Raw genomic sequence first — 19,324 nt, forward strand, 5'->3', positions numbered from 1 at the left:
TTCTGGAAAGAAGAACTGAAACTGGAAGAAGAGAGGAAGAAGAGGACATTATGGTAAATGTGCATTTTTTTTACGATAAACGCCGTTGGGGATCTAATTACAAACTTTTAAAGTGTAGGGACCAATTTATAATTTTATTGAAAGTATAGAAACCAACTATGTAATTTAACCTAAAATTAAAGACGAAGAAAATGAAAATATTAAGAGAAAAAACATCAAAACAAGTGAGATTGCATGTCTTGAAGAAGCTTGCGTCAAGACTCCAGAGCCTATGTTGTTTCCTCAGAGCAGTCTTCGAAGGTGAATCGATTCCTTAACTTTTAGATTTGCCAGTACAGGACCATCAGTATCTACAAATCACGGTTATTGCTCCTACTTCTTTGTAGCTTTTTAATGCTATTTTTCCATACCTGTCAAAAGGAGAGAGTCTCATCTCCAGAAATAAGTTTAGGTAGTGAACTTCTTGCCCATACTTCCACTAATTTTGAATAAAAGAACAAATAATGACTAATGGTTTCAGGGTTTGAGATTGTAGCAATGACATAAAGGAAAACGGTTGGAATATGACAGTAAAGGTTTTGGAGTACTAGTAATTTCTCATGCAAGTATGCCAGAGGAAGAATTTGATTTTGGAAATTAGGGACAATTTCCAGAGTTCTGTCCAAGTCTGTTTATGTTGTAGTAATTTTGAGCATAGTTCAATAGGAGGATGCTAAAGGTGATAGGCAACTTAGTACCTAAACTAACTTCATATTTTTCATTTTTAGTTTTGACCCAAATTAAATAATCATCTCCTTTCTTAATATTTATTGACAGAATATGATTAGCCATATGTTAATTAAGTCCTAATTCTATTATTTGTATAGTAGAATTAGTTCATTTACTTATTCTATAGCAGAAATCTATGGATTGATGACTGAATTGGAAAAGACAATAAATAGAAGGAAAGGAGCTACCCATGGATTCTGAAATATTTTAACACTATTTTTATTGCTGATTCTCCAACACAAGCCTTTTTCAGAACGTTTTGGCCCTTTAGTAGGCTTCTCCAACCCCAAGAAGGTTGGTTTCTTGTCTCTATTTTCATAACACTGCTGTATCGATGTACTTGCTTTTTAGAATTTTGGATAAGAGTGATTGTGGTTAAGTAGTTATTTTTCAGCATTGTTTGGCTATTAATGCTACATTTTGAGTTCGTAGGTCTTTGAAACTAGCTCTCATTCTCTCTTTGGTCTAGACATAATATTTCAAATAATTCAAGCCATCTTTTTTTTGTGTGTTTCAGACGTCACCAAAATTGAGAGAATATTGTGGATCTCACTAATAAGAGAATCTGGAAGTCTGAAATAAGATAGAGAGTAGATAGGAATGGCCTTCCCTACTACCTTAATGAGCACATGCCTTTCTGAAGTAGACAATAAATGGTATTTTCAGTCATGAATTTTCTGCATCACCTTCTCTTTAATGGCTCCAAAGGTTTCTCTCTTTTATCGATTAACAGTCGAAGAAAGCCCCAAGTATTTATCTTGGGCTCCTCTATGTCTAATGTTGAGTCTATCGGCACAAATAAATTCATTTTCTGACCATTAAAGTTCTCATACAACGTGAGGAGCTCTAATATATTATCACAGCCGTTTTTAGAAGCCTTATTGAATAGAATAGAGTCATCCACAAAGAGTAAATAGTTGATGGAAGGACATCTTCTGTTTACTTGAATATCCGAGATGAGACGATTTTGCTTTGCCTTGTTCAGCAAAAAAGATAAAAATTTTGCACATAATAAGAAAAGATATGACAATAGAAGATTTTTTTGTCGGATTTCTCTATTTGACTTGAAAAAAAAACACAGGATTGACTTTCAACAACAACAGAGTAAAAAACTGTGTTCATCATCTCCTGTATCCAACCTATTTATCTAGGATCAAAACCTAGCTTTTCAAGCATGAGCCATAAATAATGCCATTTCACTCTATCATAAACTTTACTCATGTCAAGTTTTAAGGTTATTTAATTATTCAAACCTATCGTATTGGTTTTCAAATAGTACATGCATTCGTGTGCTATAACGATATTATCACTAATTAGCCTTCCTTTCAAAAAAGCGCTTTGATTATGACTAATTAATTTATTCATAATCTTTTGTAGCCGATGAACAAGCACTTTAGAAATGAATTTATAAACCATAAAAGATAAACTAATAGACTTGACCTGTGACATGTCCTTAGCATTCGATACTTTTGGAATTAAGCAAATTTGCGTGTGGTTAAAACCTCTCAGTATTCTATCCCCAACAAAAAAGTTTTTCACTGCTTTAAACATATCTCCAACCATTATATTCCAATAATAATAAAAGAACTTCATGTAAAACCATCCTTTCCTGGGATACTTTCAGGATGCACACTAAAAACAGTTCGTTTGACTTTTTCTATTTAAACTAGCCAAAGCAGATTTTTATTCATGGATGGGGTTACTGTGAGTCTGTGACATTAAAATTTTTGAATTCCAAGTCCGGGTCAACTGAATTAGTAGAACAGAAAATACCTCTAAAATAACCTTCTGCAAATGAGATGATATCCGTTTGAAAAGTGGCATAATTCCCGTCATTCCTTTCCAATTTTCATATTTTATTGCAATGAATCCAAGATTGGAAGGACTAATGGAAGAATTTAGTGTTTTTATCCCCTTCTTTCAGTCATTTTACTCGAACTTTTTCTCTCCAATAGCTTTCTTCTCTAACATATGCTTCCTCTAGCATATTTTTCGGTGCCTTAATCTCAATCCCTCAGTTACTCCCTGTCTCCCTAAGCTCTTCTAGCATTTTTAGGATCTCTTCTACTATGTCTTTGGAAATGAATTTTGACATTTGTTGTCACCGTACAAGTCTATGTCTACAAAATTTTAATTTCTGAGCTAAATTAAACATAGTTGAACCTTCAAAATTGGAGTTCTAAGTCTCGATAATAATTTTCTTGATCACTCCCACTCTGCACCATCTCTATTGGAATTTGAACTTGCGTTCAGATCGTTCTAAATGAGGATTGATATCCAATAAAATAAATGCGTGATCCAATCCATTTTTCGACAGTCTGAGATTTATATTTAAATGAGACATTTTCAATTTGTTTATTGCTTGCTAAAACACGATCCAAACACTCCAAAATCTGTTCATCACCTCTGTTTATTAGACCAAGTGAAATTTTTACCCACCATATCAAGATTCATCAAGTTGTTCCCATCAATAAAGTCAAAAACTATTGTCATGGCTAAAAACGGTGGTATAAAATGTTAGATAAAAAATATTACAATTTTGATAAAAAAAAAATCGTAATTATAAATCTATGATCACGCTAAAATAAATAAAGATTGAAAAATTGGAACTTAAAATAAAAATAATGACTATAAATTCATATTCATTCTTTTTACTAGATATGATCATGAAATACCAAATTTTTTCTAATGAACTTTTTCTTAAAAAGAAAATATATGAAAACAGGCATCTGATCTAAACCTTCTTTATTCAGTGCGTGTCATTTCATCAATCGTCCTGACTATTTTTATATTTTGTTATTTGCCATATTAAAACAAACAAAGAATGAATATGGCTTCTATCATATCCTATAGAAACCCAGTTGCAAATGATCACCATATGCGGAAAAGAAAATGATTGAGTACCGAATGCTCTCTTTGGCCAGCCATAACACGGTATGATCTTATCATACAATTATCATCTTCTTTAAAAAATCAAATTACAAGTTATAATTTGAATATTGAAAGCTATCAGCCATGTAGGTTCTCAATTTTTTTCTATTTTATTTATGTTGTTACAATAATGTTGTCTTAGGATTATATAAGAAAATAATAAATAAAAATCAGCGTACTAAGCCACTAATTGATAATTATATACTAGCAGGAGCAATTCTTTTACAAAATATCTTAGTATCATTTATGTTTAGAGAATAGGACGGATGAGCACACAGAGGACAAACAATTTGAGTAGTGAGCGGGCTGAAGCTAATAAAAGCAACCTTAGGAGAATTAAATAAACTTTAACACGTAAGTATAATTTTGTCATTCACGTAACCGGTGTTGATATGATGTACGAACAAACGAAGGAAACTATATATATGGTTTATGAATAATTATTTGAAAAAGGGGTCAGCTTTTAAATTCACTGTAATTTTTCTTTGTTTATAAATAATTCTTTATTTTTAAAAAATTAGTATTGTAACTATTTTTCTTTTCTCTAAGCACTACCGTATAATAAAAGAAGCCATTCGGATAAAAACGTTTAAAATGTCTTTTTTTTTAAATATATTTTTTAATAATTAAAATTTAACATATATAATCGATTAAATTGTGTTATTTTTGTTAAAATTAGGCAAGACAAATTAATTTGACCAAAAATTGGTGAATCTAATTTTAAATTGGTCGAAATTAATATTATTTTTTTATAAAAAATAACTACAATACCTCTATTATAAAAAATGAGTAAAATATTCTTATTATATATTAATTTTGAGAATCCTAAATTCTAGCTCTTTTCTTCTCTGTCGTCATAGAGTTAGGATTTAGAGTTTTCAAATATATATATATATATATATATATATATATATATATATAGTATAATAAGAGTATTTTAGTCATTTTCTATAATAAAGATATTATAGTCATTTTTTATAAAAAATAATATTAATTTAGACCGAATCAAAATTTGATTTACCATTTTTTGGTTAAATTAATTTATCTGGCCTAATTTTGACAAAAATAACACGATTTAATCGATTATATGTGTTAAATTTTAATTATTAAAAAATATCTTTAAAAAAAGATATTTTTAACGTCTTTATCAAAGTGGCTCCCATATATAAAAGAGAGATATCAATACAATGTATTAGTACAAGAAATTGAATAAAATAAATAAGAAATTACCAAAAGGATAATTTTATAATAAATTATCTGTTGCTTTTTGTAATTTTAATACATTTTTAAATAAAAATACTATATATACTAAAAATTAGTTATATTAATAATTGATTTTTATAACTCATTTAATTTGAGTGTACATCTAATATTTTTTAAAAAGTTTTGTTAAATAGACAATGACTTTTGTAAACAATGTGAATAATGGATTTTAAAATTAATCGAATAAAGTAAAAAACACTCCACCCCAAATTACCTCTTAAACCTTAATATTAGAATAACTATCAGCACATCTAGTGAATTGAACATTCATCTATTGTTAACTGTGTATGAATAAATCGAATAAAAAAAAATAATCATCCAATTAAAAATAACGAACATAATCATCTATATACCTATTAAATTGAACATCTAACATATTCATTGTTCATATTATTTAGTATTTTCATTGTATATATATGCTTTTCCTTTTTTAAATTGCATGAACATTTAAAAGTAGATAGTGATTTATGAAAAGATTCCCCTACTAAAGTATCATTATGCATAAGTTGGGCCGTAAAGTCCAAAGAAAATGAATTACAATATGGAAAAGTCTAGGGGGCCAGCAGTTTTATTGAATTTTGGCCAGCATGTAACCAGCAGAGGAAGGTGAGCCATTGGATGAAATTTCACACCAATCTCACACCATCAAATCATCATTGATGGCTAGTTGATGGCTAACAATCATAAAAATTGCTGGCCTCCTAACATTGCTCTTACAATATTATTGAATGGAAGTTTGTTTGGCTTAGGGGTGTGGAGGGATGACGTAGCGCAAAATGACAATGCCTCCACTCTCCACTAATTTCCAATGCTTGTCACCATATATTTCCAATCCTTGCACCGTATTCTGAAAGCATAAACCTATTTTTACATTGTGAATTGAAAAAAACCTCACTCACTCTGAAGTTCGTGATTCATGCCCCCCATCAACAAAACCTTTTGTTTTATATCTTTTCCACATCTTCGACTTTAGTAGAAGATAGATAGAGTAGCACAGGGCCTCGATCTCCTCTGTTTAGTGTTGACAGCCATTTATGTATGTGACTGAAGATAAAAGTAATAAATAGTGGAAGAGGAGAAAACGAAGTCAGGTAACTAACTAAACTATTTCCTTTATCTATAGCTTCCGTTACTTAATTTGTTGCGCTCAGTTATTAGGTGTTTCCAGTTTTCACTTCCTATCTTAGGCACTGCTTCTTCATTATTTTCATGTGTTGCAGAATTGCAGGGGAAATTTTACCCTTTTTAGTTTTTTCCTTTTATTTTTTATTTCTAAAATAGCAAGTGCTGCCTGAGTCACGGGATATCTTATTTAATTAGAATCGTAGATCTCGATTTTTTGAAATTACATGAATCTCCTACACAATATGATTCTTTAGTGAGATGTTGATAGATAATTATATATATGTACACCAAATTTTTTAAAATAAATATCTCACTAGACTTGTGTTTATAATGGATTATATTATGTATGTGTACTCTAATATCAGTCATTAATATAAAATATATATTAAAATATAAATATTTATTAAAAATAAATTATATATATATATTTATATATAAATATATTAATAGTTAATTATGTCAATAATTAATTTTAGTATATAAATAATATTTTTGGTTTGTAAAAATAAAAGTTGAAAAATAAAAAATTTGTTTTGACATATTATTTATTACGGAGAAAAAAAAATCTAAAATTGTGTCACTAAAATAATTTCTAAAATTTTAGTTTCGTTAATTACATGTTTAAAATTGACAAAAATATATTGTATTAGTCATATAAATTTAATGAGTAACTTGAAAAAATGCTGAGAAACTAACGTAATGCAATTGAAATCTTATAACTATTTTAATATAAGCTACCAATTTCGATGTACATGCAAGGCCAAACATTTTGCTTGTCCTTATCCCTGCGATGCATAACAGAGATAGAGAGGAAATAGAAAAGGACGAATCTTTCTCTCTGATTGTATTTTAAGATTTTTGTTTTTCTTTTTAATCTTGCTTTTGTAGATTCTTTGAGTATTATTAAAATTTAGGTCCTTTTTAATTTTTCGACCGAGAAAAACTACTTCGAAAATGTTATCGTTGAAGCGAGAGTTTACGAAGATATAAAATAAATAGTGAGTTATTCAGGACAAAAGTTATCGCTCTTTCTGATGTTAGCTTTAGTAACATCACAGATTGAAGATCTTGTTTTATTTTTTGTCAAATGGACCCCAATAAGGATATCTAAAGTCCTTATTACTAGGTATATCGATGATCATGCAAATCCTAATGAAATGGAGTCAAATATTACAGTCATATCACCTCTCAAGTCCGTTATAGAGGCATTCTAGAAAAAGTAATACTATTATTTTTGTATATATTATTTTATCTTTTATATTATTAAATAGAAAAATTTTACTTTCCTTTTTATAAAAAATGTTAAAATGATATTCTTTTTCTCTTTATTTATAAAAAGTATATTCTCCTCCTTTATAATTTTTAAAAAATTTTCACTTTAATTAATTTTAAATTTATTGTGTTAACTAATGTTAACTTTATTCATTTTTTTAAAAAAAAATTATTTTTTACAAAAATACCTTTTTATAAATAATTTTTTATTAATTAAATTGTATTTTTATTAAAATATTTATAAAAAATTTAATAATTAAATTATTTTTTTAAGATATCTTCTAATAATTTTTTAATCATTAAATTGTGATTTTACTAAAATTTTTATTAACAATTATTTTTATATTTTACTATTAATTGTTCGATATCAATATATATTATTTTAACATTAAATAAAAAAAATCTTACCACTGTTAATATGTATAATAATTAATATATATTGATATCAAAAAATAATTTTACCAAAATTTTTTATTTAGTATTAAAATAATATATATTGATATAAAAAAATTAATAAAAAATATAAAAATAATTGTTAACAAAAATTTTGGTGAAATCACAATTTAATAATTAAAAAATTATTGAAGGATTTCTTAGAAACATATAATTTAATTATTAAACTTTTTTTAAAAATATTTTGTTAAAATACAATTTAATCAATAAAAAATAATTTATTAAAGGGTATTTTGGTAAACAAAATTTAATGACAAAAATAAAATTTTTGTTAAAGGATATTTTTGTAAAAAACAATTTATTTTTTTTTGAAAAATGGATAAATTAAACATTAGTTAACACAAAAAATTTAAAATGGATTAAAGAATAAATTTTTTAAAAATTATAAGAAAGGGGAATGAACATTTTACAAATAAAAGAAAGAAGAGTGTCATTTTATCATCTTTCAAAAGAGAAAAGTAAAATTTTTTCTATTAAATAAATATAAAATAAATAAACAGAAAAGTAAGAGAAAATAACATTTTTTCACTAATTTTACCATGTTAATACAGACTTGATTCATTTAAAATAGCATTTAAGCAATTTACTCGTCTTTTTTTAGTAAATGTCAATTTTGAATTTCGCCTTTTGCATTTATTAATTTATTAGCCAGTAATAGACACTTAAATAGAATTCAGATTCGCAACGAATTAGTTTTTGATTTATCAAATTAAAAAATGACCATGAACCAAAAAAAAGTTTTTCTTTTTTGAAACCTTATTTATGTGTTGACGTCAGGATGTCGCTTGGGTCACTAATTTTGACGAAGTTAATAATCCCACTATGGTGAAAATAGTCTTGGTTGGCTAAACTAAAGATACACCTCTTACTCTCAAAGAGTCTAGAGGAAAATAAGCACGCAACTTATTTAAATATATAACTTAATCAATTCAACTCCATCAATAAAAAGGGTACATACGCATATTTATACTAGTAGGGGAGGGGGAACCTTCATGACTCGGGCGATGTAGGACTAACTCATAACACAAACATAAAGATACATGCTCCTGCATCATTTTTCATTTCTACTTGGATTGGAAAGGGCTCCTATATTATCCTTCTTGGGTTGAAAAATGCTCATTTTGTATTGGCGAAAGATTTCATTTGTGAGTGCATTTGAAAGATGTGAAAAGACATAGCTTAACTTGATTCTTTTGACCATCTACATGTTGTAACGAAGTTAATATGATCTTCTTGCCATCTTTAATAAAGGAATATATATTTTTGAAACCATCGTGAATAGCTCGACAATCATATTGCTAAGGACGTATAGTAGTAAGTGACATGCGTCTATTGGAATGACGTCACACCACACTTTATCTTTGTATTTACTTCCCATAGAAATTTGGACTAAACATCGCTTTGTGACTTTAACTTCATTTTCTTTTGTTTAACCAATGCAACTTGTAAGGACAGGGATGTAACTCGGTTGGAAGTTTTAGTTTGTCTACCATATAATTTGAGACAACATTTTCACAACTTCTGCTATTTATAATGACCTTGCAAACCTTCTCTTCAACAGTGCATCTTGTGTGAAAGATGTTGTGGCGTCGCTAACTCTCATATTCTATTACTCTTGTAGTATTCAAACTTCGGCAAACTACTAAAACTTCTTCACAATCAACTGGAACTTTTTCAATAGCATAGTTAACCTCACCTTACTCCTTTTGCTCCTGAATTGGTTCTTCATTAATTTCTTTCTCAATAAGAGTGATAACCCTTCTATTTGGACAATCAACAGCAATATGTCCAAAACCTTGACATTTGAAGCATTTCTTACCTAATTATCCATGCTCCTTGTTGCCTTTAAAAAATTTTGTCTTCATTTTTTGTTGAACATCAAGGATGACTTCTTTATCCTTTGGTGACCAAGTGTTATTCCTTTGTATTCTTTGCTTTTCAATCTTTAATGACAGCCTAATAACATCATCCAAGGTCCAATATAGTTTCAGCTGAATGACATCAGAAATTTCTGTGTTCAGTCCTTTAAGATAACGAGCAATTATTTGTTCTTCAGACTCTTGAATGTCACACTTCATAAGCAACTCTTCGAAGTCCATTGTATATTCTTCTACAGATAATGACTTTTGTCTCAAATTATGAAATTTGATGAAGGTGTCTTGCCTGTAATGTTTAGGAAGGAACTTGCGCTTGAGCTCACGACGCATTTTATCCCATGTCTTGATCTTTCTTCTTCCTTCTCTTTTTCACTGATGCTTGAGATTCTCCAACCATACTGACGCGTGCTTCTTCAACTTGATTGCTATCAGCTTCATGCGCTTGTCGTTTGGAATGTCTTTTAACTCGAACATTCTTTTCACTGTGTAAAGCCAGTCGATGAAATCATCAGGTTAGAGTCTCCCTTCAAACTCAGGAATATCAATTTTGATTCCTAAGTCTTTAGTTTTGTGAGTCGTGTCGTGTCATGCTCTTCGTGTGAACAAATCTTCAAACGAAGAAGAATAATGAAATGGATTTGCATTATCTTCTTCACTAGAAGAACTGTAATCACTTTGCTTGCCGTGATTATTTTGAGCAACTTCATATTTTGCAAGTTGCTCTTACAACTCCTTAACTTGACAGCGTAACTCCTTCATTTTAATCTCTTGAATAATTCTATGCTTTAGAATCATCTTTTATTATTATGCAATGAAATTGATTCAGACAATATATATTAAATTAAACTATTTTAATTAGCGGCTCAAACATAAAAATACAATTCTAAGTGATTCAGGACCAAGAACTTTATCTAATATAAGATTTTGTAGATAGAAAGATAAGTACTTCTATGGTAGGATTAATTAATATTGACATATTTCTTGTCCCCATGTCTAAAAGTCAATAGTCCCTTGGGCAGATTTTTTAAATTTTTTTAAGTGAAATCAAGTATTTTAAAATTTGTCTTTAAGTAAAATCAAATATAAATCCATATTATAATACGAAAAGTACATATAGTGATATTATTTAAAAGAAAAATTTTAAAGTTCAACTGCATCCAAGAGAAACTTCACGTGAAGCTCTGACTCATTAGACCATTGTAAAATTCAAATCAGTTTAGATATAGTATTTTGTGAAATAAATATCACTTCGTCTTCTAATTGGCTCCGGATAATTATTTCGAAGAAATAATAAAATTTTTTAAAAAAAGTATTTTTTTATTTTTAATTTTTATTTTTTTAGAATTAATTAATTTTTATACAAAAAAATAAAATATTAACTTTTTTTAAATAACTAACTAAAATTATTAAAAATTTAAAATTTAAAATTTAAAATTTGATGAATGAAAATTTTAAAATAATTTTTATTATTTATTTTTATTAGACTAAATATCCAATTTATTGTAAACAAAGTCAAGATTGTTCTATGTCTCCCTCGGAGATTCTTAACTATTTATCACTCACTCACTGCAGGTTGAAACAGATAAGCAGAAACTAAACCTATCGCATATTCACTGATTCACATACACCATATCCATGGAGTCCAGAAAATCGTTGCAGTTCCTTGTTCTCTCAATCTGTGTAACACTCGTTTTAGTAGTCACCTGGGTTCATCTTCCATCATCCCCCAACAAGGTGTTCCTAGACTGCACCCTCTCCTCTGCATGGTGCTCTTCCAAAAATCGCATCCAATCTTCCACAAAACCCAACAATTTAATAAAAAAACCACAACAATCATCATCAACCACACAACACCAACAACACGACTCTGATGTTCCTCACCATCCCCTAGACCCACTAACCGTCCAAGAATTCAACAAGGTCCACGCCATTCTCGCCGCACACCCTTTCTTTGAGTCGGTATCCAAATACACTCTCAACACCGTTTCCCTCGAAGAGCCAGACAAAGAGCTCGTGATCAAATGGAAGCGAGGAGATCCACTTCCGGCGAGGAAGGCCTCGGTCACTGCAATGGTGAAAGGAAAATCTCATTTTCTAACCGTAGATCTCAACACTGATGAAGTATCCATTGACGAAAAAAGCTCTGTAGTTTCAGGGTACCCAACAATGGCCATGGAGGAGATGGTGGGGGTACTCGATGTTCCCTTAAAGAGCATCGAGTTCAACCGCACCATCTCCCAACGTGGCGTAAACATGGGGGATCTTGCATGCCTCCCTATCTCTTCGGGTTGGTATGACTTGCCCGTAGAGGAGAACAGAAGGCTGATTAAAGTGCAGTGTTATTCGAAGAAGGACACTGTGAACTTCTACATGAAACCGATTGAGGGGCTTACTGTGCTGGTTGACATGGATAAGAAAGAAGTTGTGAGCATTTCGGATAACGGCAGAGACATCCCTATTGCTAACGGAATCAACACTGATTACCGTTATTCCGTTCAGAAGCTTAACGGTGACTTCCGTCTCTTCAATCCGATCTCACTGGAGCAGCCCAAAGGACCAAGCTTCACAGTGGAAGACGGCCACTTAGTTAAATGGGCAAACTGGGAATTTCATCTTAAGGCAGATGCCAGAGCTGGAATCATAATCTCGCAGGTCAAGGTGAGCATGGACTAGTCTTTATAGATATATATGGTGCCTGCCTGGTTATGGTTACTATGCCAATCATATAAGTTTAGATAAAATTAAAGTTATACTCAAATATTTTGCTAACAAAAAAATTAGATATTTACTAAAATTAATTATTATATATTTGTATATAAATATATGTATTATTTAATTTATTTTTATTATATGTTTTATATTTTAATAATTAATTTTAATATATATTTAATATAATTGTTTATTGATACTATTTAATTTTATTTTAAATTAAAAAATATTATTTTAATTTTAATAATATTTTTTTAAGTCCAGAGATACTGTAACCACAGTATACCTTAGCTATTTAAGTTTAACAACACTTTTTATTGTTGTTTGTGGTTAAAGTAATTTTTTTTAGTATTTAATAATATTTTTTAATTTGAAGATAAAAATAAAAAATATTATTAAAATATAAAAAACTTAACTTTAATTTAATAATATTTTTTAAGTGTTAAAGTTATTTAGCCATTATAATCACGGTAAATATAGGCACCGTAGACTGACCGTGTTAGTGCTGAGTATTTCATGTGTGTGTGCATTGGTGAAGATATTTTAGTTATACGTTTGTTGATGAATGGAAGGTGAGGGATCCAGAAACATCAGAGCTAAGGAGCGTGATGTACAAAGGGTTCACATCAGAGTTATTCGTGCCATACATGGACCCCACAGAGGCGTGGTACTTCAAGACATACATGGACGCAGGAGAGTACGGGTTTGGGCTGCAGGCAATGCCTCTGGACCCACTCAACGACTGCCCAAGAAATGCGTACTACATGGATGGCGTCTTTGCTGCCGCTGATGGAACTCCCTACCTTCAACCCAACATGATCTGCGTCTTTGAGTCCTATGCTGGCGATATTGCCTGGCGCCATTCAGAGTGCCCCATTACTGACTTACAGGTACTCGGCTATTAATATAGATCATAAACTTCCAAATCCAAAATAAACATTTTTAGTGTGTTTTTAACATTTTTGTAAAGCAATATATCCTGATCAATGTTGTTTCGTTTGCATAACTAATTTGATGTTTACACATTTTTACGCTGTTAATTTTTCCCTGAAAAAATACAAATAAAAATGTTAGGTTACAGAGGTGAGGCCGAAAGTGAACCTAGTGGTTCGAATGGCAGCAGCCGTGGCAAACTATGACTATATTATTGACTGGGAATTTCAAACGGACGGACTAATCAGAGCAAAGGTTAGTGATTGAAATTCAATTTTAGTTTATTATTATTCTAATCTGTTTTAGGGGACAAGCAAGTTGATAAGCCACTCGGATTCCCCAAGAATCCGTAGACAGATAATTGAATTAGAAGTGGACAAGTAGTGGTATATGGTCCCCTCCTCCACTTGCACTTAATCCATATTTTAATTGCGAGTTTTCTTAACCAATTAAATGTTTGTTATAAGCATTGTCCTGACAACTGAATTGGTTGAAAATTAAAAAATTGGTAAAAAATTAATAAATAAGTCGAATCTCTTCAATTTTTAATAGTTAATCAATTTAAAATAATAAAAAATATTTTTAAATATACATTTTGTACATAAAATATTATTTTATTATATCTGATTTAATTTGAATGAATTTTAATTGAATTATTAAATCTTTGAATATCTAATTCTTTTATTAATTAATTACTTATTTTCAGTTTTTCTTATTGGTCTCACTTGTAATAAAGTAAAAAGAAAACTTATGATGCATAAAAAAAAAATTTTTTTTTTTAGTGTTCTGTTAAAAATGCTATTCAATATTTTAAAATTTTACTAAATTTTATTCTAAAAATTTAAATGTTATTTTTTCAAATATCCTTCTTATCTTAAAAACAAAACATACTTTACCGTTTTATTTAAATTTTAACAAATATTTTTGTGAAACTCGTAAAACTCTTCTATATCGTTGTAAAAAATCTGCTTTGTGATTGTGACTTTGTTACTCTTTGTCCCGTGTCTTAAGTGGTTGAGTTGGTATTAATAACTAGTTTATTCATAATTTTGATTGAAAACATTGTTCATATACTAAACATTCATAATACTGGTATAAAAATATAATTTTTATTAATTAATTATTTTAAATTATTTTTTATTGGACAGAAAAAATTTTTTTATTTAACAAAAAAAAAATACATATTTAATTAAGAAAATACTAATAATATCAATTATCAAATAAGTATTATTATAAAAGGTGTAGACATAGCGAAATTATGATTGATTTATATTTTACACAGGACAAATTAAAAAAGAATATGCTAAAGGGATCCCGCTAGGGTCGAAAAATTAGTTAAATTTTTGAGTTGACCATGGATCGAACTCTTAATCTTTCGGATCTAGCACTTTAATACCATATCATGATACCACTCATCCCAAAAACTTCAGCTGATGGAAAAATGTAACACTAATAATTATATCTCTAATACTCCATTGTACACATTGTATAAATATTTCATTGGCTCCTCATACTTTCCCTGTGCTAAAGTGATAACAACAACGATAGTAACATTAATTGAAGTGTATATATATATATACTAAAAACAGAGAGACTCAAACCCACAACTTTTAAGAAAATATGAAGAAATTATACCGTTTGAACTATAACTCATTGGCAATAATCGAAATATTTTATTCAAAAACTAATTTATTGAAATGAATTTTAATTTATAAATATAATTATGATAAAGGCCATTGACCATTTGACCGTATGACGGATGACTTACATGCGCTAAGTAACTATCATTTTCGTCATTAGTTTTAATTTATGTCAATATCTAACTGAGAAAGATGCAAACCAAAATGATAAGGATGTTTCAAGTATTTTTTCCAAACTAATTTATTTTATTGGAAGATCTAAGTATGATCAAGATTCATGACAAGAGCACTGACTAACTCACCTACATGTATGTTGAGTCTAACTGTCATTTTCATCAATAATTTATGTTATTTACATGGGGTTATTTAATTTCACAGGTTGGACTAAGTGGTATTTTGATGGTGAAAGGAACAACCTACGATCATATGAACCAAGTTCCGAGCCAAGAATACCTCTATGGCACCCTTTTGAGCGAAAACATAATTGGTGTAATCCATGACCATTTTATCACTTACTACCTTGATTTGGACGTAGATGGAAGCGACAATTCCTTCATGAAAATAAATATCAAGAAGCAAGAGACATTGCCAGGAGAATCACCTAGAAAAAGCTACCTAAAGGCAGTGAAAAATGTTGCAAAGACAGAGAAGGATGCACAAATAAAGCTTAAGCTGTATGACCCATCAGAATTTCACATGATAAACCCATCAAAGAAGACAAGGGTTGGAAACCCTGTTGGGTACAAAGTGGTTCCAAGTGGCACAGCAGCTAGTCTTTTGGACCCTGAAGACCCACCACAGAAGAGGGCTGCATTTACAAATAACCAAATATGGGTCACTCCTTACAACAAGAGTGAGCAATGGGCCGGTGGCTTATTTGTTTACCAGAGCGAAGGTGATGATACTCTTCAAGTGTGGTCCAACAGGTCAGTCATTAGTATTACTCATTCAATACCTACTTTCATGACCATGTGTTCCGTAAAGCATGTGTTTTTTTTTTCTCTTTAACATTTGTCATTGAAAAAAAAACTTTTTACATTTAATTTTATTTAATTTTATCTCTAACATTTTTAATTTGTATAAAATTATCTCTGAATATTAACTTTGTCTAAAACAAAAGGACAAAATAAAAATGTCTAATAATAATTTTAACACAAATAAAAAATGTCCAAGAATAGTTTTGACCTAAACTGAAAATATTAGGGGACAAAATTTAATGAAATTAAATATTAAGAATGTTTAAAAAAAAAATCACTTACATTAGCTACAAAAATTACACTTTATCTTATTTTAAATCAGCAATAGTATATGACCAATAAATATTATCATTTTAGATCAACATTTGATATATTATTATTTTGGATTAGTATTTGGTCAACAATAATTTTCACCCACATTTACAAAAATTTGTACACATAAAATACATAATTTACACTTATATTTATTAGAATTTATATACAAGAGTTAACACGGTTTATACACATATTTATCAACAATTTACAAACATAAATCAATAAAATTTATTTGTTGAAGACATTTTAGTATTTGCTAAAAGCTATTAGTCCCAAGATTTTCAGAATGTAAATATTAATGTCTACTTAGTGTATCACACATTGTGCTGTAATTGAAATTGGGTCACATCATAGCAAGGTATAGGGGAAAAAATACAATATAGGAACATTAGATTTTTTATCCATATAGAGAGAAGAGAGACACAATTTACGTAAACTATTATCATAGTTTGTAGCTTGGTAGAGGATGCTATCATTATAGTTAAAATAAGAAAACTATTAAACTATTCTTCTACATTAACCCATGACAATAATAAAGAAGTCTTGTGGCCCACAAATTCAGCCCAACAGAATACATAAATTCAGTTCTAATTTTAGTCTTTATTATTTTATCTTATCTTATCTTTATGTTATCTTCTCTTCTTATCTTATCTTTACTTTTATCTTTCATAAGACAATACTCTATATATATTTAGTTTTACCCTCATAGTTTACAACACATATTCAATTCAATCAATCAATAATCAATAAAAATTCTTTCTTTGCTTTTCCTATTCTTTCACAATTTTATCATGGTATCAGAGCCTTGGTATCCTCCTTGAAGAGGATACATAAGCTATCATCTTTTCGGTGAGAAATCACCCTACTTCTTTTTCAATCTTCTCTCACAATGAATAATCAATCTTCTAATTCAGTTTAAGAAATGCATCCAAGTGAAAATCCTACCCCAGTTTTGGTTACCCCGGTTCTTTACCAGCAATTCCGTCTACGCCTCCTTTCTTCCGACAGTTTCGTCTGCATTCTGTTTTAGCAGTCATGTCTGCATTTTGTTTAAGCAGTTCAATCTGCATATGTTTTAGCAGTTTCATCTGCACTCTTATTGCGCTCCACGCGCCCTTTTTTTTATCGCGCTCTACGCGCCCTTTGAAGTTATTGCGTCATACGCACCCTCTAAAGATCAGTAGATAAATGTTATTACGCTCTACGCGCTTATTTTTTCATTTTTCTTTTGAAGATTGCTGCTCAAGTACAGCATTTTCCTTTATATTTTTGCCGCCGGCAGCTCAAGTTCTGCCGCACGCATTTTTTGAAGATTGCTACTCAAGTATAGCATCTCCTTTTATATTTTTGCCGCTGGCAGCTCAAGCTCCGCCGCACGCATCTTCCTTCGTGTCACTACGTCAGACGCATCCTCAACAATTTCATTGGAACTTATCCAAGCTGTGGATTATTGACATCTTCCATCCACCAGCTTGCGGGGGAATATTAAACTACTCTTCTACATTAGCCCATGACAACAATAAAGAAGTCTTGTGGCCCACAAATTCAGCCCAACAGAATACATAAATTCAGTTCTAATTTTAGTCTTTATTATTTTATCTTATCTTATCTTTATGTTATCTTCTCTTCTTATCTTATCTTTACTTTTATCTTTCATAAGACAATACTCTATATATATTTAGTTTTACCCTCATAGTTTACAACACATATTCAATTCAATCAATCAATAATCAATAAAAATTCTTTCTTTGTTTTTCCTATTCTTTCACAATTTTATCAAAAACAATTGCTCGTACTCAACACAAACTAAAGTTGGACAAAGTACTAACTCGCTTAATGTATTTTATTTGACTTATAGTTAAATTGCTTTCAAAACATCTCTAAATCTAACACGGACAACAGAGAATTCATAGGTTAGAGAAGCTGAGGGAATGAAGTTTAGGGGAAATTACAACCGTGGTCCTATTAATTAAGTTGGTGTTTCCTCAAACCTAGCAAAACACAATGCATACTTTAGGAAGTGAAATTATGCTATAATTTGTAAAGCTTCATATTCATTTGTCATGATTTGAATGTTACTAATTTCTAATCATTTAAGGTGATGACTCTGATACAGAGTAAAAATGTACAGAGATATAAAAAAAAGCTGTAACTCTCTTTTATTTGAAAAAATTTATCTAGTGAAATTCACAACATATATCATATACTTCTTTCATTCTTACTCTATGTAACTCTGTACAATCTTACTCTGCAGCAGAGTAATTAAGGTTCAGTTTATGAAATCTGTAGAATACTTCATTTCTGTATCAATTATGATAATTAGTTTGATTACGATGTTGTTGAAATTTTAAATTTGTTAAAAACAGGGATCGTCCAATTGAGAATAAGGATATTGTGCTGTGGTACACACTTGGGTTCCATCACATACCATGTCAAGAAGACTACCCCATCATGCCTACTGTGTCATCAAGCTTCGACCTCAAGCCTGTCAATTTCTTTGAGAGAAATCCAATTTTAAAGTTGCCCCCGAATTTCAAGGATGATTTACCTGTTTGCAAGGCTCATGATTCATCTTGAGATGACTCATACCTTCTATTTTTAGCTCACATTAATGTTCAAGATTTTATTGTGCGCTGAATTGTGGGTAAATTTAGCTGTAAATAGAATAAACCTTCCAGTATCTTGTAAGAAATTAAATCTTAAACAGAAATTTAAGCTGCTTGTTTATCCTGGAAAATTGTTCAAGTGAAAATTATGTGGTGCAATGAAGTCTTAATTATGTATTGCCAGATTTTCGTTTCAAAGTATCACTAATTAAAAAACTTATTTGGTTTAATATAATCTATCACTATAATAAAAAAATAATTTCTAGTGACAATTTATTTTTTCTTTAGTTACAATAAAAATTGCCATTAAAAATTTTACCGGCAATTATATACTAATCGTTGTATGCTGTCATTAAAATATTTTTGGGACAATTATAACATTCACGCATAAAGACCTGCTTAATGATTGCAAAAAACATTAAACTATTATTTTTACTTACAAAAGTTTAGAATAT

General features: G+C 29.7%; 1 protein-coding gene across 1 annotated transcript; it reads left to right on the forward strand.

Moving 5' to 3' along the window:
* The first annotated feature begins 5,803 nt into the window (after positions 1 to 5,803).
* Positions 5,804 to 19,052, forward strand: LOC130944536 (amine oxidase [copper-containing] gamma 2-like). The gene is made up of 6 exons (XM_057872887.1): positions 5,804 to 6,053; positions 11,262 to 12,347; positions 12,971 to 13,288; positions 13,473 to 13,586; positions 15,350 to 15,897; positions 18,630 to 19,052. Exons 2-6 carry the CDS (start codon positions 11,325 to 11,327, stop codon positions 18,838 to 18,840), a joined length of 2,214 nt encoding a protein of 737 aa, XP_057728870.1. The 5' UTR covers positions 5,804 to 6,053; positions 11,262 to 11,324; the 3' UTR covers positions 18,841 to 19,052.
* Positions 19,053 to 19,324: the final 272 nt, after the last annotated feature.

The sequence above is a fragment of the Arachis stenosperma genome, chromosome 8 (assembly GCF_014773155.1).
Source record: "Arachis stenosperma cultivar V10309 chromosome 8, arast.V10309.gnm1.PFL2, whole genome shotgun sequence".
NCBI classification, from domain to species: Eukaryota; Viridiplantae; Streptophyta; class Magnoliopsida; order Fabales; family Fabaceae; genus Arachis; species Arachis stenosperma.